At 44.1% G+C, this 24,986-nt stretch overlaps 1 protein-coding gene across 2 annotated transcripts in view; it reads left to right on the top strand.

Annotated features, from left to right (window-relative positions):
• The window catches only part of ADAM11 (ADAM metallopeptidase domain 11), a 241,547-nt gene that overhangs the window by 144,703 nt on the left and 71,858 nt on the right, over window positions 1-24,986 (top strand). For both annotated transcript variants that reach the window (XM_069751395.1, XM_069751394.1), the window contains exons 12-18: window positions 5,755-5,839; window positions 18,360-18,450; window positions 18,539-18,590; window positions 21,480-21,579; window positions 22,148-22,219; window positions 22,921-23,016; window positions 24,127-24,207. In XM_069751395.1, coding sequence (XP_069607496.1) covers window positions 5,755-5,839; window positions 18,360-18,450; window positions 18,539-18,590; window positions 21,480-21,579; window positions 22,148-22,219; window positions 22,921-23,016; window positions 24,127-24,207 — 577 coding nt within the window. The remainder of the gene's footprint in view (window positions 1-5,754; window positions 5,840-18,359; window positions 18,451-18,538; window positions 18,591-21,479; window positions 21,580-22,147; window positions 22,220-22,920; window positions 23,017-24,126; window positions 24,208-24,986) is intronic.

Genomic DNA, 24,986 nt, shown 5'->3' with positions numbered 1-24,986 from the left:
ACACAAGAGAACTTCAGTGGCACGTACTCGAATGGCAGTCAATACTAAAAGACAAATTGGAAAGTCAAATCACCCTGAGTTCCTCAGTTATTCATTCCCTTCGTTGGTGGGCAGAGAGCCAAAACTTATCAAAGGGAGTTCCTTGGGTGACACAAATATCCCGGGTGATAACAACCGATGCGAGTCCCACAGGGTGGGGGGCTCATATGGGGGACAGAGTGGCCCAGGGAACCTGGTCAGTTCAGGAAATATCAGCATCCTCAAACCAAAAAGAACTTTGGGCAGTGCTTCAGGCTCTTCTTTCTTTTCTGACCTATATTCAGGGACATCATGTCCGAATTTTTTCGGACAACAAAGTGACTGTAGCGTATATAAACCACCAGGGAGGAACAAGGTCTCAGGCACTCATGAGTTCTTCAGCCAAAATTTTCAACCTCGCAGAAGAAAATCTACTATCCCTCTCTGCGCTACACATTCAGGGTTCAAACAACGAGAGAGCAGATTACCTGAGTCGATCGCTGTTAAAACAAGGCGAGTGGTCCCTAAACCATTCCATCTACGATCAGATCACAAAAATGTGGGGAGCACCGACAATAGATCTATTCGCCAATTACAAAAACAAAAAGGTGAACAAATTCTGCTCACTGAACCCGGTAGGGAATCCACAGGCTCTAGATGCCTTTATGATTCCGTGGACTCAAAAATTAACTTATGCCTTTCCTCCAACTATTCTGATCCCGGCAGTCATTCGGAAAGTCAGAGAGGACAAAGCGAAAATGATCCTCATAGCCCCGTTCTGGCCAAAAAGGACGTGGTTCTCCTGGCTGAGGATGCTTTCGGTCTCGGACCCATGGGTCCTGCCGAATATACCAGACCTTCTACATCAAGGGCCGATCTTCCACCCACAGGAATCGAACTTACATTTGACAGCCTGGTTTTTGAACGGGGACTATTAAAAGAAAGAGGTTTCTCAGATAACTTAGTTACCACGTTGTTAAAAAGTAGAAAACCCATCACTACTAAAATATATGGGAAAACTTGGAAAAAATTTCTGTCCGTCTCCAAAGTAAAAGTCCAAGATGGGCCCTCAATTCCTAAAATACAGGAGTTCCTACAAAAAGGTCTGGAACAGGGGTTGTCGGTTAGTACTCTTAAAGTACAAATAGCAGCTCTAGGAGCACTCTATAACCATAATATTGCGGCCAACCCATGGATAATTAGAATTGTTAAGGCGGTGACAAGATCAAAGCCATTAGTCGCTCAGAAAGTGCCCTCATGGGACTTAAATTTAGTCCTCTCGGCGTTAACGGGTCCTCCATTCGAACCCATAGAGATGATTTCCATTAAAACTCTATCACTTAAAACCATTCTCTTGGTAGCGTTAACATCCGCACGCAGAATAAGTGACATTCAAGCCTTATCCTCTAATCCACCCTTCACTAAAATATTAGATGATAGAGTCACTCTTAGACCTGACCCGGCCTATTTGCCAAAAGTGGCATCAAAATTCCATAGGTCACAAGAAGTCTCCCTGCCATCCTTTTGTCCAAACCCAAAAAATGAGAAAGAGCAAAACTTCCATAATCTAGACGTCAGAAGGTGCCTAATCCAATACTTAGATTCCACCAGAGAGTATAGGAAGGAAGGCTCTCTGTTTGTCTGTTTCCAGGGTCCCAGAAAAGGATTTCGGGCATCCAAGGGTACTTTGGCAAGGTGGATAAAGGAGGCGATAGTCTTGGCATATTCATCCTCAGGGAATGAGATCCCAGATGGTATAAGAGCACATTCCACAAGAGCAGTAGCTACCTCATAAGCTGAGAGGTCAGAGGTATCAATAGAGCAAATCTGTAAAGCGGCCACCTGGTCATCACCATCGACCTTTTTTACACACTATAGATTAAATCTAGCCTCTGTGTCTGACTTAACCTTCGGACGAAGGGTTCTCGAGGCGGTGGTCCCTCCCTAAGCTTAGTCTCTGCAATTCTCTCTGTAGTGCTGTCATGGGAGACCGAGAAAGTCGTAGTTACTCACCGATAACGGTGTTTCTCGGAGCCCATGACAGCACTCGCTTATTCCCTCCCATCACGTGTGCGGTGAGCACCTTTAATTACATATAATTTATATACTGTATATAGTTTGAGTATAGGCACGGGGTTCCTCTTTTAAGAAATGTTGTAATATGATTTTTTCTCTGTTGTAAACTAACCTGGAGGTCCTCCGATGCTCTGTAAACCAACTGATGCGAGGGAGAGGTACCGCCCTTTTATCTGTAGGTTTCCTGTCCCTGAAGGGCGGATCCCCTCTCTCCGTAGTGCTGTCATGGGCTCCGAGAAACACCGTTATCGGTGAGTAACTACGACTTTTCCCTCTATTGAGAATCATTAGCACTTTTGGCTTCCTGTACTGTTATGAAAGGCAATTCAGAATCACAATGGACATGGAGGTCAGAGCACATACAGTGAACTGACAATAACCCAAAATAATAGAACGAGCTCTGAGACGTGGGAACTCTGCAGACCGCAATCCCTAAGCCTATCAAACCACACTAAAGGTAGCCGTGGAGCGCTCCTGACCAGAACCTAGGCGCCTCGTCACAGCCTGAGAAACTAGCTAATCCTGAAGATAGAAAAATAAGCCTACCTTGCCTCAGAGAAATTCCCCAAAGGAAAAGGCAGCCCCCCACATATAATGACTGTGAGTAAGATGAAAACACAAACATAGAGATGAAACAGATTTAGCAAAGTGAGGCCCGACTAGCTGAACAGAACGAGGATAGGGAAGATAACTTTGCGGTCAGCACAAAAACCTATAAAAAAAACCACGCAGAGGGGACAAAAAGACCCTCCGCACCAACTAACGGTACGGAGGTGGTCCCTCTGCGTCTCAGAGCTTCCAGCAGGCGAGAAAAACCAATAAAGCAAGCTGTACAGAAAAATAGCAACAAAATAACATAAGCAAAACTTAGCTTTGCAGAGCAGCAGGCCACAGGAATGATCCAGGGAAAAAACAAGTCCCACACTGAAACATTGACAGGAAGCATAGATCAAAGCATCAGGTGGAGTTAAGTAGAGAAGAAGCTAACGAGCTCACCAGATCACCTGAGGGAGGAAACTCAGAAGCTGCAGTACCACTTCCCTCCACAAACGGAAGATCCCAGAGAGAATCAGCCGAAGTACCACTTGTGACCACAGGAGTGAACTCTGCCACAGAATTCACAACACAATGACAGCTTGAAGTCTTTTGTGGTAGTTGTGGATGAGGTTCATTATTTTCTCAGATGGTAAAGCTGCCCTCTCATCCTGGCAAAAAGCCTCAAGTTGCTGTAAATTCCTGGGTTGCCTAGCATGAACTGCGCGCTTGAGATCTCTCCAGAGTGGCTCAATGATACTGAGGTCAGGAGACTGAGATGGCCACTCCAGAACCTTCACTTTGTTCTTCTGTAGCTAATGACCGGTCGACTTGGCCTTGTGTTTTGGATTGTTGTCATGTTGGAACGTCCAAGTCCGTCCCATGAGCAGCTTTCGGGCTGATGAGTTCAAATTTGCCACCAGTACTTGCTGATTATGTGCTGCATTCATCTTTCCTTCAACTTTGACCACGTTTCCTGTGCCTTTGTAGCTCACATATCCCCAAAACATCAGCGATCCACCTCCGTGCTTCACAGTAGGAATGGTGTTCCTTTCATTATAGGCCTTGTTGACCTCTCTCCAAATGTAACATTTATGGTTTTGGCCAAAAAGTTCAATTTTGGTCTTATCACTTCAAATTACCTTGTTCCAGAAGTTTTGAGGCTTGTCTCTGTGCTGTTTTGCGTATAGTAGACAAGATACTTTGTGGCATTTTCACAGTAATGGCTTTCTTCTGGCAACTCGACCATGCGGCCCATTTTTGTTCAAGTGCTTCCTTATTGTGCATCTTGAAACAGCCACACCGCTAGTTTTCAGAGAGTCCTGTAATTCAGCTGATGTTATTTGTGGGCTTTTCTTTGCATCCCGAACAATTTTCCTCTCAGTTGTGGAGGACATTTTTGTTGGTCTACCTGACCGTGGTTTTGTTTTTACAGAGCCCCTGATTTTCCATTTGTTAATCACTGTTTGAACGCTGCTGACTGGCATTATCAATTCCTTGGATATCTTTTTGTTTCCTTTTCCTGTTTTATACAGTTCAACTACCTTATCCCGTAGATCCATTGACAATTCTGTTGCTTTCCCCATGACTCACAGTCCAGAAACGTCAGTGGCTGGATGAAAGATGCAAGAGTCTGTCTGGATCCCAGAAACTAACTCAGCTTTTATGCACACACACTGATTACATGCAAACAGGTCACAGGTGAGAATGGTACCTTTAGTATCCATTCAATCCCATTTGTGTCAACTTCTGTACATGCCAAATCAGGCCCAAATCACCAGTTTATGTGAACTTTTGATCAGGGTCATTTGGATGTTTTGGGTTGTCATTATGATTTAAAAAGAGAACACATAGCAGTTTGATAATAAATGGCTTCACCCAACCACTAACCATGAGTGGAGAAAAAGTTTTGGTGTTTTCATTCATATTCTCTGGAAAAGGCCAAGAAAGCAAAAATTCTTCCGAGGTATGTAAACTTTTGAGCACAACTGTAGGTCAGTTACACTGCCTTTATTGATCCCGGACTACCTAGACGACATATTTTAACAAATGCTCAGATGTGAGAAATGTTCTGTTGTGTTTGGTATTAGGAATTACATTTTTATAGTTCATATTAGAAAAACTTAAAGGGGTTGTCCACTATTTGAGCAATGCCTTCTGAATCCCTATGTTTCTCCCTTGTAAAATAATAATACCTATACTCACCTCTGGTGCTCACACCATCCCGGTGGTGTCAGTGCTGGCTCTCCCGGGGATGTCGTGACATTGTTATATCATGCGATCCCTGCAGTCAATCAGTGGCCGCTTCACTCTCTTTGAACAAATCACATACATCTGTAGGGAGTGAGAGAGGTAACTCTAATTCTTCTGGATCTATGTGATTTGTCCAAAGTACAATATGTCACGCAATCCCAGTGTCAACAGAGCTGGAACGAGGCCAGCAGCGGAGATGAGTATAGGTGTTATTATTTTACAAGGGGGTTACATAGGGATTGAGAAGGGGCTGTCTGAGTAGTGAACAACAACTTTAATTAATGTCAGGAACTGATACACAACATGTCTGACACCAGGCGTACCAGATAAATCCCACTGGCTTATAATGTGGTATGTCTGTGATTAACCATTTCCACCACAAGTCCTATCATTCTGACCATATACTAAAGCTCCTGTAATATTAAATCAGTAGTCCTGGATTACATGATCTTGTCCAGTGGGATTACAGTTGTAGAAAATAACAAACAGAGCTATACTGATCTTCCACCGAAGCTGCTCGGCCGCTGCCCCAGTCTTTGTTGACAGGCTGCAGCAGTGATGTCTCTACTACAGCGCGCATGGCTGCTGCAGCCAATCTCTTGGGTCAGCGGTGGTGCTGAAGTAGATGGCAATAGCTGCTAAGCCTGGCTCATGTTGCTAAGTCCAGTTGTCAAAAGAGCAGTAGCTGAAAATAATGATTGAATCTCGGAAGGGTGAGTCTTGCCCTGTTTCTTATTTTCTACAGTACACAATAGTACAATAAAATGTAATCCCGGACCACCCACTCCTTTAAGTCATTTTCCTTTTAAAAGTTCTGATTCTGACTAAATAAACAACAAATCCCTGCTAACAATCTCTCTTTTCTGCATTTAGAGGACGCACTTTTAAAAGTAGCCGCAGCGGAGCAGCTTATTTTAGTGGGATATGCTCTTCAACTAAAAGCGGTGGTGTGATTGAGGTCAGTATCAAATAAAAATCATATAAAATATGCAATTCTGGCAAAACCTGTGAGCAAAAATGTTGAAAATTCATTTTTTTGTTCAGAATGGCTATTCCACCCCAAAATGAAGTATTGCAGTGTATGGGCAGTAAGACATCGAGACTCCCAATCTTACCATAGTCATCTGTGTAAAGAAATGCTGCCTTTGCTCGATATGATAACTTTCTGAGGAGGACCTACGGTACAGAAGACAGATCAGAGTTTTGCGCTATGCAGGCGACCATGTCAAAGTGCCAAATTAGGTTTAATAAAGGATCGCTTACCTAGTTCTACAGTCGGGTGATGGCCGGAGCTGGACACCAATGGTTCTCATACTATGTAGAACTATTCACATCCCAATGTATCATTGTTAATTGGAAAAGCAGACCCCAAATCCCGAAACTCATTAAAGCCCCCCAAACTCATTTAGACCGGACCACTAAAATTGCTTTAGACCCCAGACCAGTCTGGTGGGAAAGCATCAGCATATTTGTCATGGCAGGTCTGGGTTGGCGGAGGGAACTGATGCATAGTAAACTGTCACAGAAAAGCTTAAGCATCTCTGGGTAAGCAAGATTGTTTGTGGATCATCCCCTTTAAGGCCCCCCCCAGTCCCCCCAAAAATGAGCACAACTTGACGAACGCTAAACATCCAGCAACGAGGAAAATCTTTCAAAAATAATAACCAGATCTGTTACCCTAAAACATTACACCCCCACCAGGGCTGATAGGAAGGCATGATGGTGTAGGAGTCCCTTTAGTAAGTTCACTAATACCAAGCTCTGGAATATGGCTCGAATACATGATACAGGATTCTTGGTATTTGTGTCACTCAATGTCCTCCACTTCTTTGGAAAGCCTTGCGATATTTCATAAGAGACGCTTCCATGTTTTCTATTCATGTCATTGCAGTTACAGTACAGCACCACTAGCTGGCGCTGCTTGCACACTATATGATGTGACAGGGATGAATGCCTATAAGTAACTGTTAATTATTAAATGTTATTATGACATATAGAATTTATTTTCCTAATAATGTGCTACATATATAAGCTATTTTATGGATTATTTACTACATGTTTTAGATTTAAGAATTTTCTTATCTGGCCTATGTCGGAGATTTCCTGTGTCCGTGTACTATCATCCATTTCTGCTTGTTCTTATTCCCACTGAACTTACAGGCAGAAACAATGAGCTTTTTTGATATAAGGAATTTGCATATCCATATACACTTTAGGCCTGCGTCACACTCCGTTTCTGTAATGTACCTGACTTATACGTTTATACTGTAAAAAAACGGATTTAAATGGATACATTTGTATTTATATAGAGATCGATAGGAAAAACATTTGACAAATCGGTATCGGTTTGACATACTTTTGCGCACATATCTGTTTCGATCTGTTTTTCTACAATTTGCAAAAAAAAAGCAGTTTGATTCGCTTCTTCTTCCTTTAAAACAGATGAAAAAAACAGACACATTTTTATAACTTTGAATTCAATGGAAGAAATATGCAAATGTACTGGCCTAATAAGAGAATTCCCAAAGCTATAGAGGAAGGCAGGAGGGAGTATATGAAAAACCTACAGAGATAACTTGGTGAGGCAGAGTGAGCCATAATAATTAGTGATGAGCGAATATACTCATTACTCAAGATTTCTCGAGCACGCTCGGGTGTCATCAGAGTATTTTTTAGTGCTCGTAGATTTAGTTTTCATCGCCGCAGCTGAATGATTTACATCTGTTAGCCAGCATAAGTACATGTGGGGGTTGTCTGGTTGCTAGGGAATCCCCACATGTAATCAAGCTGCCTAATAGCTGTAAATCATTCAGCTGCGGCAATAAAAACTAAATCTCCGAGCACTAAAAAATACTCGGAGGACCCCAGAGCATGCTCGAGAAATCTCGAGTAACGAGTATATTCGCTCATCACTAATAATAATCCGTGTTCTGCTTTACAGTGCCTCTGTACAATGCCTCTGTGGGGGACCTATGTAATGTGCCTCTGTATGGTGCCTCTGTGTGATACCTCTGTGCGGGGCCACTGTATGTGATACCTCTGTGCGGGGCCACTATATGGTGCCTTAGTGTGATACCTCTGTGCGGGGCCTCTGTAGGGTGCCTGTGTGATGCCTCTGTGTGATGCCTCTGTGGGGGACCTATGTAAATGTAATGTGCCTCTGTATGGTGCCTTAGTGTGATACCTCTGTGTGATGCCTCTGTATGGTGCCTCTGTGTGATGCCTCTGTACGGTGCCTCTGTACGGTGCCTCTGTGTGATGCCTCTGTACGGTGCCTTAGTGTGATACCTCTGTACGGGGCCTCTGTATGGTGCCTTAGTTTGATACCTCTGTGTGATGCCTCTGTATGGTGCCTCTGTGTGATGCCTCTGTACGGTGCCTTAGTGTGATACCTCTGTACGGGGCCTCTGTATGGTGCCTTAATGTGATACCTCTGTGTGATGCCTCTGTACGGTGCCTCTGTGTGATGCCTCTGTACGGTGCCTTAGTGTGATACCTCTGTACGGGGCCTCTGTATGGTGCCTTAGTGTGATACCTCTGTGTGATGCCTCTGTACGGTGCCTCTGTGTGATGCCTCTGTACGGTGCCTCTGTACGGTGCCTCTGTGAGATGCCTCTGTACGGTGCCTTAGTGTGATACCTCTGTATGGGGCCTCTGTATGGTGCCTTAGTGTGATACCTCTGTGTGATGCCTCTGTACGGTGCCTCTGTGTGATGCCTCTGTACGGTGCCTCTGTGTGATGCCTCTGTACGGTGCCTCTGTGTGATGCCTCTGTACGGTGCCTTAGTGTGATACCTCTGTACGGGGCCTCTGTATGGTGCCTTAGTGTGATACCTCTGTGTGATGCCTCTGTATGGTGCCTCTGTGTGATGCCTCTGTACGGTACCTCTGTGTGATGCCTCTGTACGGTGCCTCTGTGTGATGCCTCTGTACGGTGCCTTAGTGTGATACCTCTGTACGGGGCCTCTGTATGGTGCCTTAATGTGATACCTCTGTGCGGTGCCTCTGTGTGATGCCTCTGTATGGTGCCTCTGTGTGATGCCTCTGTGTGATGCCTCTGCGGTGCCTCTGTGCAATGCCTCTGTGTGATGCCTCTCTACGGTGCCTCTGTGCGATGCCTCTGTGCGGTGCCTCTGTGTGTTGCCTCTCTACGGTGCCTCTATATGGTGCCTCTGTGTGATGCCTCTGTGTGATGCCTCTGTGTGGTGGCTCTGTGTGATGCCTCTGTGCTGTGCCTCTGTGTGATGCCTCTGTGTGCCTCTGTGCGGGGCCTCTGTGCGATGCCTCTGTGCGGTGCCTCTGTGCGATGCCTCTGTGTGGTGCCTCTGTGTGGTGCCTCTGTGCGGTGCCTCTGTGCGGTGCCTCTGTGTGATGCCTCTGTGTGATGCCTCTGTGCGGGGCTTCTGTACGGTGCCTCTGTACGGTGCCTCTGTGTGGTGCCTCTGTGCTGTGCCTCTGTATGATGCCTCTGTGCGGGCCTCTGTGCGATGCCTCTGTGTGGTGCCTCTGTGTGATGCCTCTGCGGGGCTTCTGTACGGTGCCTCTGTGTGATGCCTCTGTACGGTGCCTCTGTGTGGTGAAGTTGGAATAGAGATATGCTCAGTAAGATCATCTCTTGCTTTGGCAAATATTGTTCAGCCATATATTACACGGTGGAGCACAATTTCTCCTGGCTTTAGGAGAGTGGTAGTACACTCATACATATACAGGCTGGGAATATTGAGTTTAGGAGACCCTAAAGAAGGGGTTATCTTGAGATATCATGGTTTTGGCACAAGTTCTGCATCCTTCAGTATTGTGCATGACACTGGGAAGACTTTACGCATAAAATACACAAGCACGGACTTAAAAACAATAACTTTGTCCCTTGTGTATTGGGGAAGCAAATAAAAGTAAATGTGCTGAGATAATTAAAACACGTAATTTGATTATAAAAATAGAGTAATGTGGTATCGGTAAAAAACTGTTACCTTGGTAGTCCTCTATTTGGCATGAGAAGTGTTATAGGCCATTCACTGTGACCCTTTTAGCAACATTCCCTGCTAAATCAGTTTCTGTGTAAATAACAATTTCTCACATGAATTTGGAGCACCTGCTAGGGCTGTGGGGATACTCTGTACCGAGCCGGTTCTGACGTTCTTAAAGGGGTGGTCACGGCAGCAGTAACCCTGTCCGTGGCCCTTGGTGTCCAATGAAGAATGATGATTAAAGGCAAAATAATAATAATAATAATCTTTATTTATATAGCGCCAACATATGCCGCAGCGCTTTACAGTTTAACAGTTTCAAACACAAAAGTCATAAGTAACAACGTTAACAATACAATAATTAAAGCAAAATAAGACGACCCTGCTCGTGAGAGCTTACAATCTACAATGAGGTGGGGGAGATACAAAGCACAGGTGTGTATTTACAATGATGTATTTACAATGATGGTCCAGGCATCTTCAGGGGTGGGGAATAGATGGGGATAGTGAATGGGCTACACACACACAAACATAAAATGACTTTGATTAGTGAACGTGATAGGCCGCTCTGAACAAATGTGTTTTGAGCGAGCGCCTAAAACTATGCAAATTATGGATGGTCCTAATATCTTGGGGTAGAGCATTCCAGAGGATTGGCGCAGCACGGGAGAAGTCTTGGAGTCGGGAGTGGGAAGTACGGATTAGTGCAGAGGTTAATCGAAAGTCATTTGCAGAGCGCAGTGGTCTGTTAGGCTGATAGACAGAAATGATAGAGGAGATGTAAGGGGGTGCCGCTCTGGTGAGAGCTTTGTGGGTGAGGACAAGTACTTTGAATTGTATCCTGTAATGAATGGGTAGCCAGTGTAACGACTGGCGAAGAGTGGACGCGTCCGAGTAACGATTAGCCAGATGGACGACCCTGGCTGCTGCATTAAGGATGGACTGGAGAGGGGAAAGTCGAGTGAGGGGGAGGCCAACTAATAGAGCGTTACAGTAGTCCAGGCGGGAGTGGATCAGGACGACAGTGAGGGTTTTAGCTGTCTCCATGGTGAGAAAAGGGCGGATTCTAGAGATGTTCTTTAGGTGTAAGTGGCACGAGCGGGCAAGAGATTGTATATGGGAGGTGAAGGAGAGATCGGAGTCAAACATAAATAAAGTTTATAGGGGATTGTTCGTGACGTCACCCGTGGTGTTCGGCAATGAGTGGCCGATGCTGCTTAAGGGGACCGTTGGGGCTGATGGTGATGCAGCAAAGTTGGTACAGTTCTCCACGGTAGAGCTAGGCCCAGGGCAGTTATGGTGTTAAAGGTGATGGTGGATGTTGTGGTGCAGGGCAGGTCGTGCAGCAATAATTCAGAGGACACAGCAAGGTGCAGTTTCCACACTTTACTCACTGTTCAGATGTTATTCCCCAGACGGGGTGCTGTGTCCTCCAGGTCAGTGGTCCAGCCAGCTCTCAGGTAATTCAGGGTACACTTTGCCAGAACTCCCTTCTTATGTTCCTTTCCTGGCCGTCTCGTGCGCTGGCTCTCTCCTCTCCTGCCCTGCGCCTTCACACACAGTGTCCCAAGCCAGCAGTGTCTGATATTGTCGGGCGACGTGCTCTAAGTCCCCATGATCCTATACCTTTTTAGTGAATGTGTTGGATGTGGCTGCAGCACATGCAGATACTGCAACCTCCGGTTGACTAGCTGAGTTTTACAGTCTGCGACTAGTTTGAGGGCCGGATCCCTCCCTGCGACCTGGTCTTTCCACCCGACTATGGTCTGCGTAGATGTAGGACCCATGGCTGGATTCCTCACTACCCGTGCCCCTAGGACCCCTTCTTCCTTCTCTGAAGCCTTTCTTTCTCACTCCTTCTTCCTTTCTCTCACTTCCCTGTTTGTCTGGGGACGAGCTTCTCGCTCCTCCTGTCCCCTCAGACGACTCTCTTCGTACTCTGTCTTCACTCTTACCACTCTCCCTGGCTCCTCCTCTTCTCTGATTTCCCCACCCACACCCTTTACCCAGCTCCTCCCTTTCCTGGTGAGGTCTAGTTTTGGGTGTAAGTGTGTGAGTCCTGCGTAGTGCCCCCTCCTTACCTGAGAGCGAAGTACCACACCTCGTCCGAGGTGCAGTACCTCTGTGGCGACTGGACCTCAGGGATGCCACAAATTCACATAATGAATTTCCAGACACAAAATGAGAAACACCTGCTCTAAAAGCCTTCAGAGAAAGACATCCTATGGGGGAAAACAAAAGCTGCACACAGGTATGGTGGACATCCTGTCAAATGTGCGCAAAGTATAAAAAGATACACTCAAGAAACCATAAATAGTTATATACTGTTATGCTACTGTGTCCTTCTCAGGAACACATAGGACGCACAACAAGTGTGCTAACTTGCCAAAAAACTTTGTGTATACATCAACAGCACAATAGGTACCGTATATACAAGTGCTTTCACAAAATTAGAATATCATTGAAAAGTTAATTTATTTCAGTTCTTAAATACAAGAAGCGAAACTCATATATTATATAGAGTAATTACAAACAGAGTGATCTATTTCAAGTGTTTATTTCTGTTAATGTTCATGATTATGGCTTACAGTCAATGAAAACCCTAAAGTCATTATCTCAGTAAATTAGAATAATTAACAAGAAACACCTGCAAAGTCTTCCTAAGCATTTAAAAGGTCCCTTAGTCTGTTTCAGTAGGCTCCACAATCATGGGGAAGACTACTGACTTGACAGATATCCAGAAGGCAGTCATTGATACACTCCACAAGGAGGGTAAGCCACAAAAGGTCATTGCTAAGGCTACTTTGACACATCAGGTTTTTGCCGTCAGGCATCATCCGGCGAGTTTGAAAAAAAAGTATCCTTTTTTTTTGTTTGCCACCGGATCAGTTTTTTTCTCATAGAGTTGTATTAGCGCCGGATTGCGCCTGATGGCCACACGTTTCATCCGTACAGAGGAATGTTTTTTTCTGTCCGGCAAAAAAAACACCCAGCGACTGATCCAGCGAAAAATGTGTGAAACTGAGATGTGAAATGATGATTCCGGCCTCCGTATCCGGTTTTTCATGCATTCTCCATACAAATCATGTCTCTCTCTTTCTCTCTCTTTCTCTCTCTCTCTCTCTCATCAGTTTTTCACTACTTGCGACTGATCCGTGTTTTAAAAAATTTGCCTGATTGTGCCTGAAACAAAAAACCTGATGTGTGAAAAGTAGCCTAAAGAAGCCGGCTGTTCACAGTGTGTTGTACCTAAGCATATTAATGGCAAGTTGAGTGGAAGGAAAAAGTGTGGTAGAAAAAAAGATGCACAAGCAACCGGAATAACTGCAGCCTTGAAAGGATTGATAAGAAAAGGCCATTCAAAAATTTTGGAGAGATTTACAAGGATTATACTGCTGCTGCTGGAATCATTGCTTCAAGAGAGGAGAGAATGGCTAATGAAATCAATTACTAAACTTTATATAAGCTAGTTCAGATATGGTGTAGCAAGATGGCATCTATTTCCTGGAGCAGCACCCTGGAAGGGATTTTTGGAATCTGATGAAGTCCCTGAACATTGGACATTGGATGAGGATACTGAAGACACCATATATGCAAGTGAAGTTGGAATGGACCTACAGTCATGGCCAAAAGTATTGACACCCCTGCAATTCTGTCAGATAATACTCATTTTCTTCCTGAAAATGATTGCAAACACACATTATTTGGTTTTATTATCTTCATTTAATTTGTCTTAAATTAAAAAACACAAAAGAGAATGAAGCAAAAAGCAAGACATTGATCATTTCACACAAAACTCCAAAAATGGGCCAGACAAAAGTATTGGCACCCTCAGCCTAATACTTGGTTGCACAACCTTTTGCCAAAATAACTGCGACCATTTTTAGATCTCTCCACAGGTGTTCTATGGGATTCAGGTCTGGACTCATTGCTGGCCACCTTAGAAGTCTCCAGTGCTTTCTCTCAAACCATTTTCTACTGCTTTTTGAAGTGTGTTTTGGATCATTGTCCTGCTGCAAGACCCATGACCTCTGAGGGAGACCCAGCTTTCTCACACTGGGCCCTACATTATGCTGCAAAATTTGTTGGTAGTCTTCAGACTTCATAATGCCATGCACACAGTCAAGTAGTCCAGTGCCAGAGGCAGTAAAGCAACCCCAAAACATCAGGGAACCTCCGCCATGTTTGACTGTAGGGACCGTGTTCTTTTCTTTGAATGCCTCTTTTTTTCTCCTGTAAACTCTATGTTGGTGTCTTTGCCCCAAAAGCTCTACTTTTGTCTCATGTGACCAGGAACATTCTTCCAAAACATTTTAGGCTTTTTCCGGTAAGTTTTGGCATACTCCAGCCTGGCTTTGTTATGTTTCGGGATAAGAAGTGGGGTCTTCCTGGGTCTCCTACCATACAGTCCCTTTTCATTCAGATGCCGACGGATAGTACGGGTTGACACTGTTGTACCCTCGGACTGCAGGGCAGCTTGAACTTGGTCGAATGTTAGGGTACCGTCACACTATACGATTTACCTACGATCACGACCAGCGATATGACCTGGCCGTGATCGTAGGTAAATCGTAGTGTGGTCGCTGGGGAGCTGTCACTCAGACAGCTCTCCAGTGACCAACGATGCCGAGGTCCCTGGGTAACCAGGGTAAACATCGGGTAACTAAGCGCAGGACCGTGCTTAGTAACCCGATGTTTACCCTGGTTACAAGCGTAAAACTAAAAAAAAAAAAACAGCACATACTTACATTCTGGTGTCCGTCAGGTCCCTTGCCGTCTGCTTCCCGCACTCACTGACTGCCGGCCGTAAAGTGAAAGTGAAAGCAGAGCCGCTGTGCTCTGCTTTCACTTTACGGCCGGCAGTCACAGTGCGGGAAGCAGACGGCAAGGGACCTGACGGACACCAGAATGTAAGTATGTGCTGTTTGTTTTTTTTTAAGTTTTACGCTTGTAACCAGGGTAAACATCGGGTTACTAAGCGCGGTCCTGCGCTTAGTAACCCGATGTTTACCCTGGTTACAAGCGAACGCATCGCTGGATCGCATCGCTAGATCGCTAGATCAGTGTCACACACCGATCTAGCGATGACAGCGGGAGATCCAGCGATGAAAGAAAGTTCTAAACAATCTGCTACGACGTACGATTCTCAGCAGGATCCCTGATCCCTGCTGCGTGTCAGACACAGCGATATCGTAACGATATCGCTGGAACGTCACGAATCGTACCGTCGTAGCGATCGAAATGGTATAGTGTGACGGTACCCTTAGTCGAGGTTCTTTATCCAATATCCGCACAATCTTGCGTTGAAATCTCTTGTCAATTTTTCTTTTCCGTCCACATCTAGGGAGGTTAGCCACAGTGCCATGGGCTTTAAACTTCTTGATGACACTGCGCACGGTAGACACAGGAACATTCAGGTCTTTGGAGATGGACTTGTAGCCTTGAGATTGCTCATGCTTCCTCACAATTTGGTTTCTCAAGTGCTCAGACAGTTCTTTGGTCTTCTTTCTTTTCTCCATGCTCAATGTGGTACACACAAGGACACAGGACAGAGGTTGAGTCAACTTTAATCCATGTCAACTTGCTGCAAGTGTGATTTAGTTATTGCCAACACCTGTTAGCTGCCACAGGTAAGTTACAGGTGCTGTTAATTACACAAATTAGAGAAGCATCACATGATTTTTCAAACAGTGCCAATACTTTTGTCCACCCCCTTTTTTATGTTTGGTGTGGAATTATATCCAATTTGGCTTTAGGACAATTCTTTTTGTGTTTTTTCATTTAAGACAACTTAAATGAAGATAATAATACCAAATAATTTGTGTTTGCAATCATTTTCAGGAAGAAAATGAATATTATCTGACAGAATTGCAGGGGTGTCAATACTTTTGGCCATGACTGTATGATAGACTGACACCATTACTAATCAGAAGTTGCGCAACACCCATTTCCTGTCTTAGCATGGTTCTTTGTTTCAAGAATAAGGCTATGTGCCCACGTTGCGTTTTTTTAAGCGTTTCCGTCGCGTTTTTCCGCTGTGGAAATGCTTAAAAAACACTATCAAAACGCATCCCGTTAATTTTAATTGTATTCTGCAATTGCTGTGCCCATGCTGCGTATTTTTCCACAGCGGAATCGTATGGCGGTAAAATACGCAGCATGTTCATTATTTTGCGGAATCGCAATGATTCCCCCACCATAGACTTGTATAGGAACGCTTGAAATCCGCAAATATTTAAAATGTTTGCAGATTTCAAGCGCATTTGCAAATCAAAATCGCAGCAAATAGGAAGTGACATCATGGGCATCCCATCATGCCATCCCATGAGCGTCCCATAATCCAGGTAGGTGAGAATCTTAGATCTTTCCCATCTTCATGGATGATGGCTGGTATGATCTGGTTTGGACTGGTATGATCGCCTCATAGGAGCCTTTTTTTTACCCAACTATATTTGTGCTCAAAAACTGCTTAGAAAAACCGCATGAAAAACGCACCAAAAACGCATCAAAATCCGCATTCGTTTTTCTTGGCAAAGGTATGCGGTTTTGACGAGGAAAAATCTGCTTCTATTCTGCAACGTGGGCACATAGCCTATAAATTCAGTTGTGTGCTAGCCTTTGCCGAGTAAGGAGCATATATCCGACTCTATGTCTGGTATTTCTCTTTTATGTGCGCACTTGGCTCATATTTAGGTCAGGAACAGGCAATCATTTAGATCTCACTTTAAGAGATCACCCCTCCTTCACACCACCACACATGGAGGTATCCAGAACATGGGCTACAAGTGTCGCATTCCTTGTGGCAAGCCACTCATGAGTAATAGACAACATCAGAAGCGTCTTACCTGGGCCAAGGAGAAAAAGAACTGGACTGATGCTCAGTGGTCCAAGGTGTTGTTTTCAGATAAAAGTATATTTTGCATTTCATTTGGAAATTAAGGTCCCAGAGTCTGGAGGAAGAGTGGAGAGGCCACAATCCAAGCTGCTAGAGGTCTAGGGTGAAGTTTCCACAATCAGTGATGGTTTGGGGAGCTATGTCATCTGCTGGTGTGGGTCCACTGTATTTTATCAAGACCAAAGTCAACACAGCCATCTGCCAGGAAATTTTAGATCACTTCATGATTCCCTCTGCCAACAAGCTTTTTGGAGATGGAAATTTCATTTTCCAGCAGGACTTGGCACCTGTCCACACTGACAAAAGTACCAATACCTGGTTTACAAACAGTATCTCTGTGCTTGATTGGCCAGCAAACTCGCCTGACCTTAACCCCATAGAGAATTTATAGGGTATTGTCAAGAGGGAGATGAGACACCAGACCCAACAATGCAGATGATCTGAAGGCTGGTGTCAAAGCAACCTGGGCTTCCATAACACCTCAGCAGTGCCACAGGCTGATCGCCTCCATGCCACGCTGCATTGATGCAGTAATTGATGCAAAAGGAGCCGCAACCAAGTATTGAGTGCACTTACTGAACATACATTTCAGTAGGCCAACATTTTGGATGTTAAAATCAATTTTTCAAGCTGGCGTTATAAAGTATTCTAATTTAGTGAAATAATGACTTTTGGGTTTTCATTGGCTGTAAGCCATAATCATCAACATTAACAGAAATAAACCCTTGAAATAGATCACTCTGTTTGTAATTATATAATATATGAGTTTCACTTTTTGTATTGCAGAATTGAAATAAATTAGCTTTTTGATGATATTTTAATTTTGTGAAATGCATTTGTATGTTAATGAGCATCACTAAAAACACAATTAAAAAAGGGTTGTATATGTGTACTGTACACCGATAAGAAAGCTTTGGGGTAGGTGACAAACCAGGCTGCAAATATTGAAGTTTGGAGATTAGCCTAATCTGCCCATCATAGCATGTGTGATAATTTATCCAGCTACACATTAAAAAACTCAACAAACTAGGTGAAAAATACTATACACTAACGAGGTAGTAATTACTGATTACCCTATTCCCGTCTATGTGTAGTATAGCACAATTTTTTTTTTTTTTTTCATTTATTTTTTTAACATTCTGGTATGAAATATAGAAAATCAAACAAAAATTTAAAATGTTAATTAATTTAACATAAAACCTGATTTAAACAGTAGGCCATTTTTTATGACTCCTTCACTTTAAGTTTGTTTCCAATTTGTATCAGGAATGTGAATAATTTACACAACTATTTTAGGCTTTGTTATCGCTCCGTCATCGGATTTCCATTGCAGTTTGGCAGTCGGTACAGTATAAGTGGGCTGCAGTGTATATATATATATATACCACCTACCAGGGAAAAAAAGCTGACATCAGACCTATCATGGCTCAATAGGGTTTGGAATATGCTGTATGGGGGATCAGTCAAACAGATATATGATGTATATTAAAGACCTAGAGAAAAAAAGGAAAGAATAACACCAGAGTGAATACAATGCAACTGACAAGAAAGTAGAGACCAGGAGACTAATTCAACGTCTAGTTGATTGATACATGTGCTTTGTTTATCCTATCCAGTTTGGAAGTATTGCTGCCATGGCGGTGACTTTAGCACAGACGCTGGGACAAAACCTTGGCATGATGTATAACAGACCACGTATGGCTGCAGGTAGGATATATTGCGGACAGCTGCTCTATTTCCATCTTTTTTTGGATTGATACAGGAGCTGGTGTTGGCTTTCTTGTCTTCCCTGTAGGTGATTGCCGCTGTCCAGACCTGTGGCTTGGTTGCATCATGGAAGATACAGGGTGCGTGATGGGTTTTGCAGACATTTTAATAGTACTCTGAAAACTTTATGGTTAAGGACAACAGGTTTTTATAAGGGGGATGAAAAACCAAAGCAAGTGATGGCATCTTGTGAGGGTACTTGCTGAAATTTGACAGTATAAGGCTGGTTTCACACATCCGTGAAATACAGATCATCAGAAGACCAGGCCTGACCGCAAGGTCTCCTGACTTGGGCTAACTTCTTCACATATGTCTATGAAGCAGTTAGCTCCTTTCGGGAGACCCAGCAGTTGGGCCGGGTCTTCCCATGTAAGAACAGTCGGAGTTTCACGGATGTGTGAAAATGGCCTCAGTGTAAGATCACACAAGCGTATTTTTGATCTGGGTGTTGTCCATGTGTGCAGTAGTCCTCTCAAGGACCAATGTTATCCCACGTGCTAGTGCACAGTCTATTTTCTACAAAGACCTCGGTTCTCCATGGAAAAAAATCACAGCATGTGTCTGTCAGGTCCAAGTTACAGACCAGACTAGTACAAGTAAGGGCGCCTGCAGACGAGCGTGTGAAAAATCAACCAAGTTTTATCCAGATACACAATTTTTTTTATCATTTTGAAAGTAGTATATGCTACTTTTTTTTCTTCTCACAGAGACGTGACTCAAGAAAATAATCATCTGAAGAGCACAACTAAATAACATGGGTCAATGTGCTATCCGGATAAAAATTCAGATAGCACACGTCTGATTTATACACTCGTCACCATGAGCCCTAAATAGTAGGCAGCTCCTGCACCCATTTACTATGCAGATGAGCAGACAGAGCTGTCAGACATTTCCACAAAGTTAATGCTCTTCAGAAATTAGCTCCTGTTAACATTGGAAGGGTTTATAATGGCACTGTAACAATGGATCCCAATATTGACTAATCCATTTTTTATCAGTAGGGGTTCTACCTCTAGGACAGCCACATCAGTAATGTAGCCCTTCCATTATTGTTCCATGCACATCGGCATTCCCAGCTACTCAGCTGTATCTGGAGCTGCAGCCAGCGCCATTCATTTGAGTGACTCTGTACTGCAGCTCCCTGCACAGCCATGGTTAGCTCCCTGCACAGCCTTGGTCAGAGTCCTGCACAGCCATGTTCAGCTCCCTGCACAGCCATGGTCAGAGTCCTGCACAGCCATGGTTAGCTCCATCAACAGCCATGGTCAGCTCCCTGCAAAGCCACGGTGAGCTCCCTGCACAGCTATGGTCAGAGCCCTGCAAAGCCATGCTCCCTGCACAGCCATGATCAGAGTCCTGCACAGCCATTGTCAGCTCCATCAACAGCCATGGTCAGCTCCCTGTAAAGCCATGGTGAGCTCCCTGCACAGCCATGGTCAGCTCCCTGCACAGCCATGGTCAGCTCCCTCCACAACCATGGTCAGCTCCCTGCACAGCCATGGTCAGCTCCCTGCACAGCCATGGTCAGAGCCCTGCACAGCCATGGTCAGAGCCCTGCACAGCCATGGTCAGAGCCCTGCACAGCCATGGTCAGCTCCCTGCACAGCCATGGTCAGCTCCCTGCACAGCCATGGTCAGCTCCCTGCACAGCCATGGTGAGCTCCCTGCACAGCTATGATCAGATCCCTGCACAGCCATGGTCAGCTCCCTGCACAGCCATGGTCAGAGCCCTGCACAGCCATGGTCAGCTCCCTGCACAGCCATGGTCAGCTCCCTGCACAGCCATGGTCAGCTGCCTGCACAGCCTTGGTCATGGCCCTGCACAGCTATGGTCAGCTCCCTCCACAACCATGGTCAGCTCCCTGCACAGCCATGATCAGGGCCCTGCACAGCCTTGGTCAGGGCCCTGCACAGCATTGGTCATGGCACTGCACAGCCATGGTGGCTCTGTGCACAGCCATGGTTAGTGTGAAGCTTTATAGAGAAAGAATGTAAATGTGATACAGAGCTGAATTTGTACTGTGAGCCCCTCATTCAGCAGAATGGGGGTCTTAGAGGTCGGACACCAACCAATCATAAAGTTAGGACTTATCACAGTCTTGATGGCACTCCTTTAAGAACCATTTAGTTACTGATGATGGCCAGGCTGCGTATATGGCTGTGCACAATTCTTGTACCTATGTGGTCTCTGCCAAGAAAAATAAATTTCCACATACAGTAATTCTTATTTAATCTGCGCACAAGCAGTCTTTATGCATTATACGTCAATATCTAGTCCATTTTTTTTTTTATATGCTGGTACTACTTCAAAATAATCATTATTTGCCTGCCAAAGTCCCTGCTGCTCCAGCACCGCCACTCCATAGCTGGCTTAAGGCTGTTGAGCCCAGTGATTGGCTGCAGTGGTCACATGTTGTAGACGTGATGTCAGTGCTGCAGTCTTTTCAACATTAGGGAGCAGCGAAGAGGTGGCTTTGCAGTCACAGGGGGCACGTAATGGTATTATGGTTATTTATTTATATTTTTATCAACTTATTTTTAATAAGTGTTTGGGGAAGGGATACAATACACATAATTATATATGCAACAACCAACTTACATAATTTAAGGGAAAAAAATAAAGAGCAAAGTAACATGAGACAGAGGCGAAAGTGGAGGTGATTAAGGGAGAGGAGAGGGGAGTCTTACAGCTAACAACTAAACGAAACAACACAAAAGAAAACAAAAAGAACCAGATAAAGTCCAACTGAGCCCAAGTACCCAAAATATAAATCACTCAAAAATGTTAATCAAATGTCTATAATATTGTTTCTGTGTTTCAATCCAAAGTGGGAGAGGAAATGGAACTTTGTGGAATTGGTCCATTCCAAGTCGTTTCGCCCCATTTTTTTTTCGATAAATGTTTGATAATCCAGAAAAAGTTGTACAGCGTGTTATGGTTGTCACTAATAGTGATTGCTTCATTTCAGGTACTACCTTCCCCAGAAATTCTCCCGCTGCAGCACTGATGAATACAGACAGTTCTTGAAGAATGGAGGAGGGAAGTGCTTGTTTAACAAACCCAACAAGGTAGGGACGTTGTACGCATGGCATGGCGTTACTTGGATCCTGCACACAATACTGACCGGGCACATTGGTCCTGCCATATCATCAAGATTTTTTTATGTTTGAAACTTTTCCCTACATTTTATTAGGTTTGCAATTTTTCCAATGATTTTCCAATGTTTATATATCTGCATTCACATACTCAGGAGCGGACACAGGCAGGAGAGGGCCCCTGTGCATACTGTTATGTCCGCCCCTGGATATACACAATGTCAATGTACGTACGTTTCTCTACCCTACCTAACTACAGCATGTCACTAGGCCACTGTTCACACCACATCTGAGCCTTCCATTAGGAGTATTCGTCGTCATTTAGCTCAGATCCAAGGCTCTGACCTGTGCTACTGTATAAGCCCAAATGTAAAAACCTTCCGTATTTATACTCTGTGGTATAGTTATTTTGCCCTGGCATGCCCATATACCGTGTTTTTCTATAAACTTAAAGAAACAAAATCCAGCCAGAATAAAGCCAAAAAGGACACTTTCAGTCACCCCTCCTAATGATTGTCCTCTTGCTCTTTCCTTTTTTTAGCTATTGGATGCTCCATCCTGTGGGAATGGATTTGTGGAAGTGGGGGAAGAATGTGACTGTGGCTCACCTACTGTAAGTACCCAGCATAAACTAGTACAGGAGAGCGGAGCAGATTGATATGGCGTTGTGCAAATGTTCAGTAGAAGTTGTAAGTCCCGGTCTCCTCTGGGCTTTTGAGTCCAGTGGGTGGTCTTAATGAATGATTGACAGCTTGCCCTTTGTGAACATGCATAGAAACATAGGTGTCAATCATTGAGTAGCTCCGCCCACTGGACTTATAATGCCAGAAAGAGCAGGGTTTAGATGAGAAAGTGACTGGTTGCTGGCAATTTTTTAAGTCTGGCGTTTTCTTTATGCTCTCATGTTTTATTAAACTGGCCATATTGTATATATTGCTATTCACAATGCTTGTACCCATGTGGTCACTGCTCAGCAATGATCGCCATAAATAAATATTCATCTACAATAATTTTCCTTTATTCTATATACTAGCAGACTTTATGTATTATGCTTCAAGGGGTCGTCCAGTTGTCCACCCTGAGTAAGAGGCACATGCTTCTTATTAAATAAGGTGCATCTCTTGCGCCTAACCTAGATTTGCCATGTAGGTTACGCAACAAATAGCATGGGCGCTAAAAAAAAAAAAGACTCTGACTGCACTGAAGCGTGTACGCATTGCAGAGTAGTGAATGTCTATTTTACAATAATGATAGCTGCGGGTGGTTGTAAAAGCCCCAAATAATAATGATGTGCCCTGTTATTGTAATTGACAGGAATGTAAAAAAAGTGGCGCCCTGAACTGCTGTAAGAAGTGCACACTCAGCCATGATGCCATGTGCAGTGACGGGCTGTGTTGTCGGCGATGTAAGGTATGGAAACTGGCAGAGGATCCTTTCTCCATAATGATCGCGAGAGTGAGGAATATGCCACCGAGAGATAGTGGGCATTATTTTTAGTTTTCATCTTGATATATTACATCATGAAATATACGGTGGATATAAAAAGTCTACCCAACCCTGTAAAAATGGCAGGTTTTTGTCATGTAAATAAATCAAACCAAAAAGTGTCACTGTAGAGCTTTTTCCAACTAATGTCACCCATAATCTGTACAGTTTTCCATAACAGAAACCTGGCATTTCAACAGGGGTGTGTAGACTTTTTGTCATGTTACTATGTGGACTATAGATGAGTGTATATACACAACTTGCTCTGACGCGTTCTAGCGAGACAGAATTTCCATCATTTCTCCTCTGTATATTAGGATAGAGCATTTGAAACAAAGCCATTAAGATGTGATTGTTATAGACTTTCAGGTTTAATTTAAGGGATTTCACAAAAAGTTGACTTTAAATGGTTATTCCCCACCAAAAATAAACAAGTTATGCCCCATCCGTTTTATAGTGAATAACCTGTTGTATTTGCTGGGATCCAACCTGTGGGACCCCAGTGATCATGATAATGGGGCTAGTTACTCTTCTTAGTATTTTTCCTTAAATCGTGCTCAAGTAATATGTGATATAAATTGAGCACATCATTGAAATTAAATAATTTCAGTATAGTGCCCCACTTTGAATGGAGTGGAGGGGCACATGCTCAACCTCCACTGCATTCATTGTCTATTGGAATGCCCGAGAAAGCAAAATGCTTTTCTTAGCTAATTTCCGCAGTTGGGTTGATAATGAATGGCTCAGATGTTGAGTATGTGCACCTTCACTCCATTAAAGATAGGACTATAAATCCCCGTTCTTGGGATCACGGTCACTGGAAGTTCCAGTGGTCAAACCCCCAATGATCAGCAAGTTAACTCAATCCTACAGATAGGAGAAAACTGTTTTTTTCTGGAAATAACCCTTTCACTGTTTAGGAATTACAACCATTTTATACATAATCCTTCCGTTGTCACAGTTTGAAAAGTAATTGGACAAACTAATATAATTATGAATATAAGCAGGCATCCTTCTTTTCTGTCATGATCACAGTATGAACCAAGGGGCACAGTTTGTCGGGAGCCTATTAATGAATGTGATGTGCCTGAGATGTGTCCTGGAGACTCCAGTGTGGTGAGTAGTCCTACATGTGTCTGTCTGATTTCGGGAATGATGGCCTTAGGTCTGCTCCACAAACCTTAGGTCTACTCCACAAACCTTAGGTCTGCTCCACAAACTTTAGCTCTGCTCCACAAACCTTAGGTCTGCTCCACAAACTTTAGGTCTGCTCCACAAACTTTAGGTCTGCTCCACAAACCTTAGGTCTGCTCCACAAACCTTAGGTCTGCTCCACAAACCTTAGGTCTGCTCCACAAACTTTAGGTCTGCTCCACAAACTTTAGGTCTGCTCCACAAACCTTAGGTCTGCTCCACAAACCTTAGGTCTGCTCCACAAACCTTAGGTCTGCTCCACAAACCTTAGGTCTGCTCCACAAACTTTAGGTCTGCTCCACAAACTTTAGGTCTGCTCTACAAACCTTAGGTCCGCTCCACATGCAGCAGGTCTGGGACTGGCATCTTTCTTTTTGTTGTCTAAGGGCTCATACTTACCTGCGAGAAACTCTGATAAGTCTCGCACGTCAATACCCGGCACTGCACCCGGCACTCAGGAGCGAAGCGTGAAGCTGCATGTATTGCTATGCGGCTGCATGCCCCGATCTGAGTGTCAGGTGCAACGCCGGGCATTGATGTGCGAGACTCATCCGAGTTTCTCGCAGGTGAGTATGAGCCCTTAGGCAGCTTCTGTCATTGGACTTTTTTCTGTTTAAATAATTTTTATTTGGTTTTCTCTAATGAAAACATTTGTAACATTTTATAATAAAGACACAATTAATAGTTGTCTCACAAACAGA

This window comes from Ranitomeya imitator, chromosome 2 (assembly GCF_032444005.1).
Source record: "Ranitomeya imitator isolate aRanImi1 chromosome 2, aRanImi1.pri, whole genome shotgun sequence".
Taxonomy (NCBI): domain Eukaryota; kingdom Metazoa; phylum Chordata; class Amphibia; order Anura; family Dendrobatidae; genus Ranitomeya; species Ranitomeya imitator.
This window is presented reverse-complemented; position numbering and strand designations above follow the sequence as displayed.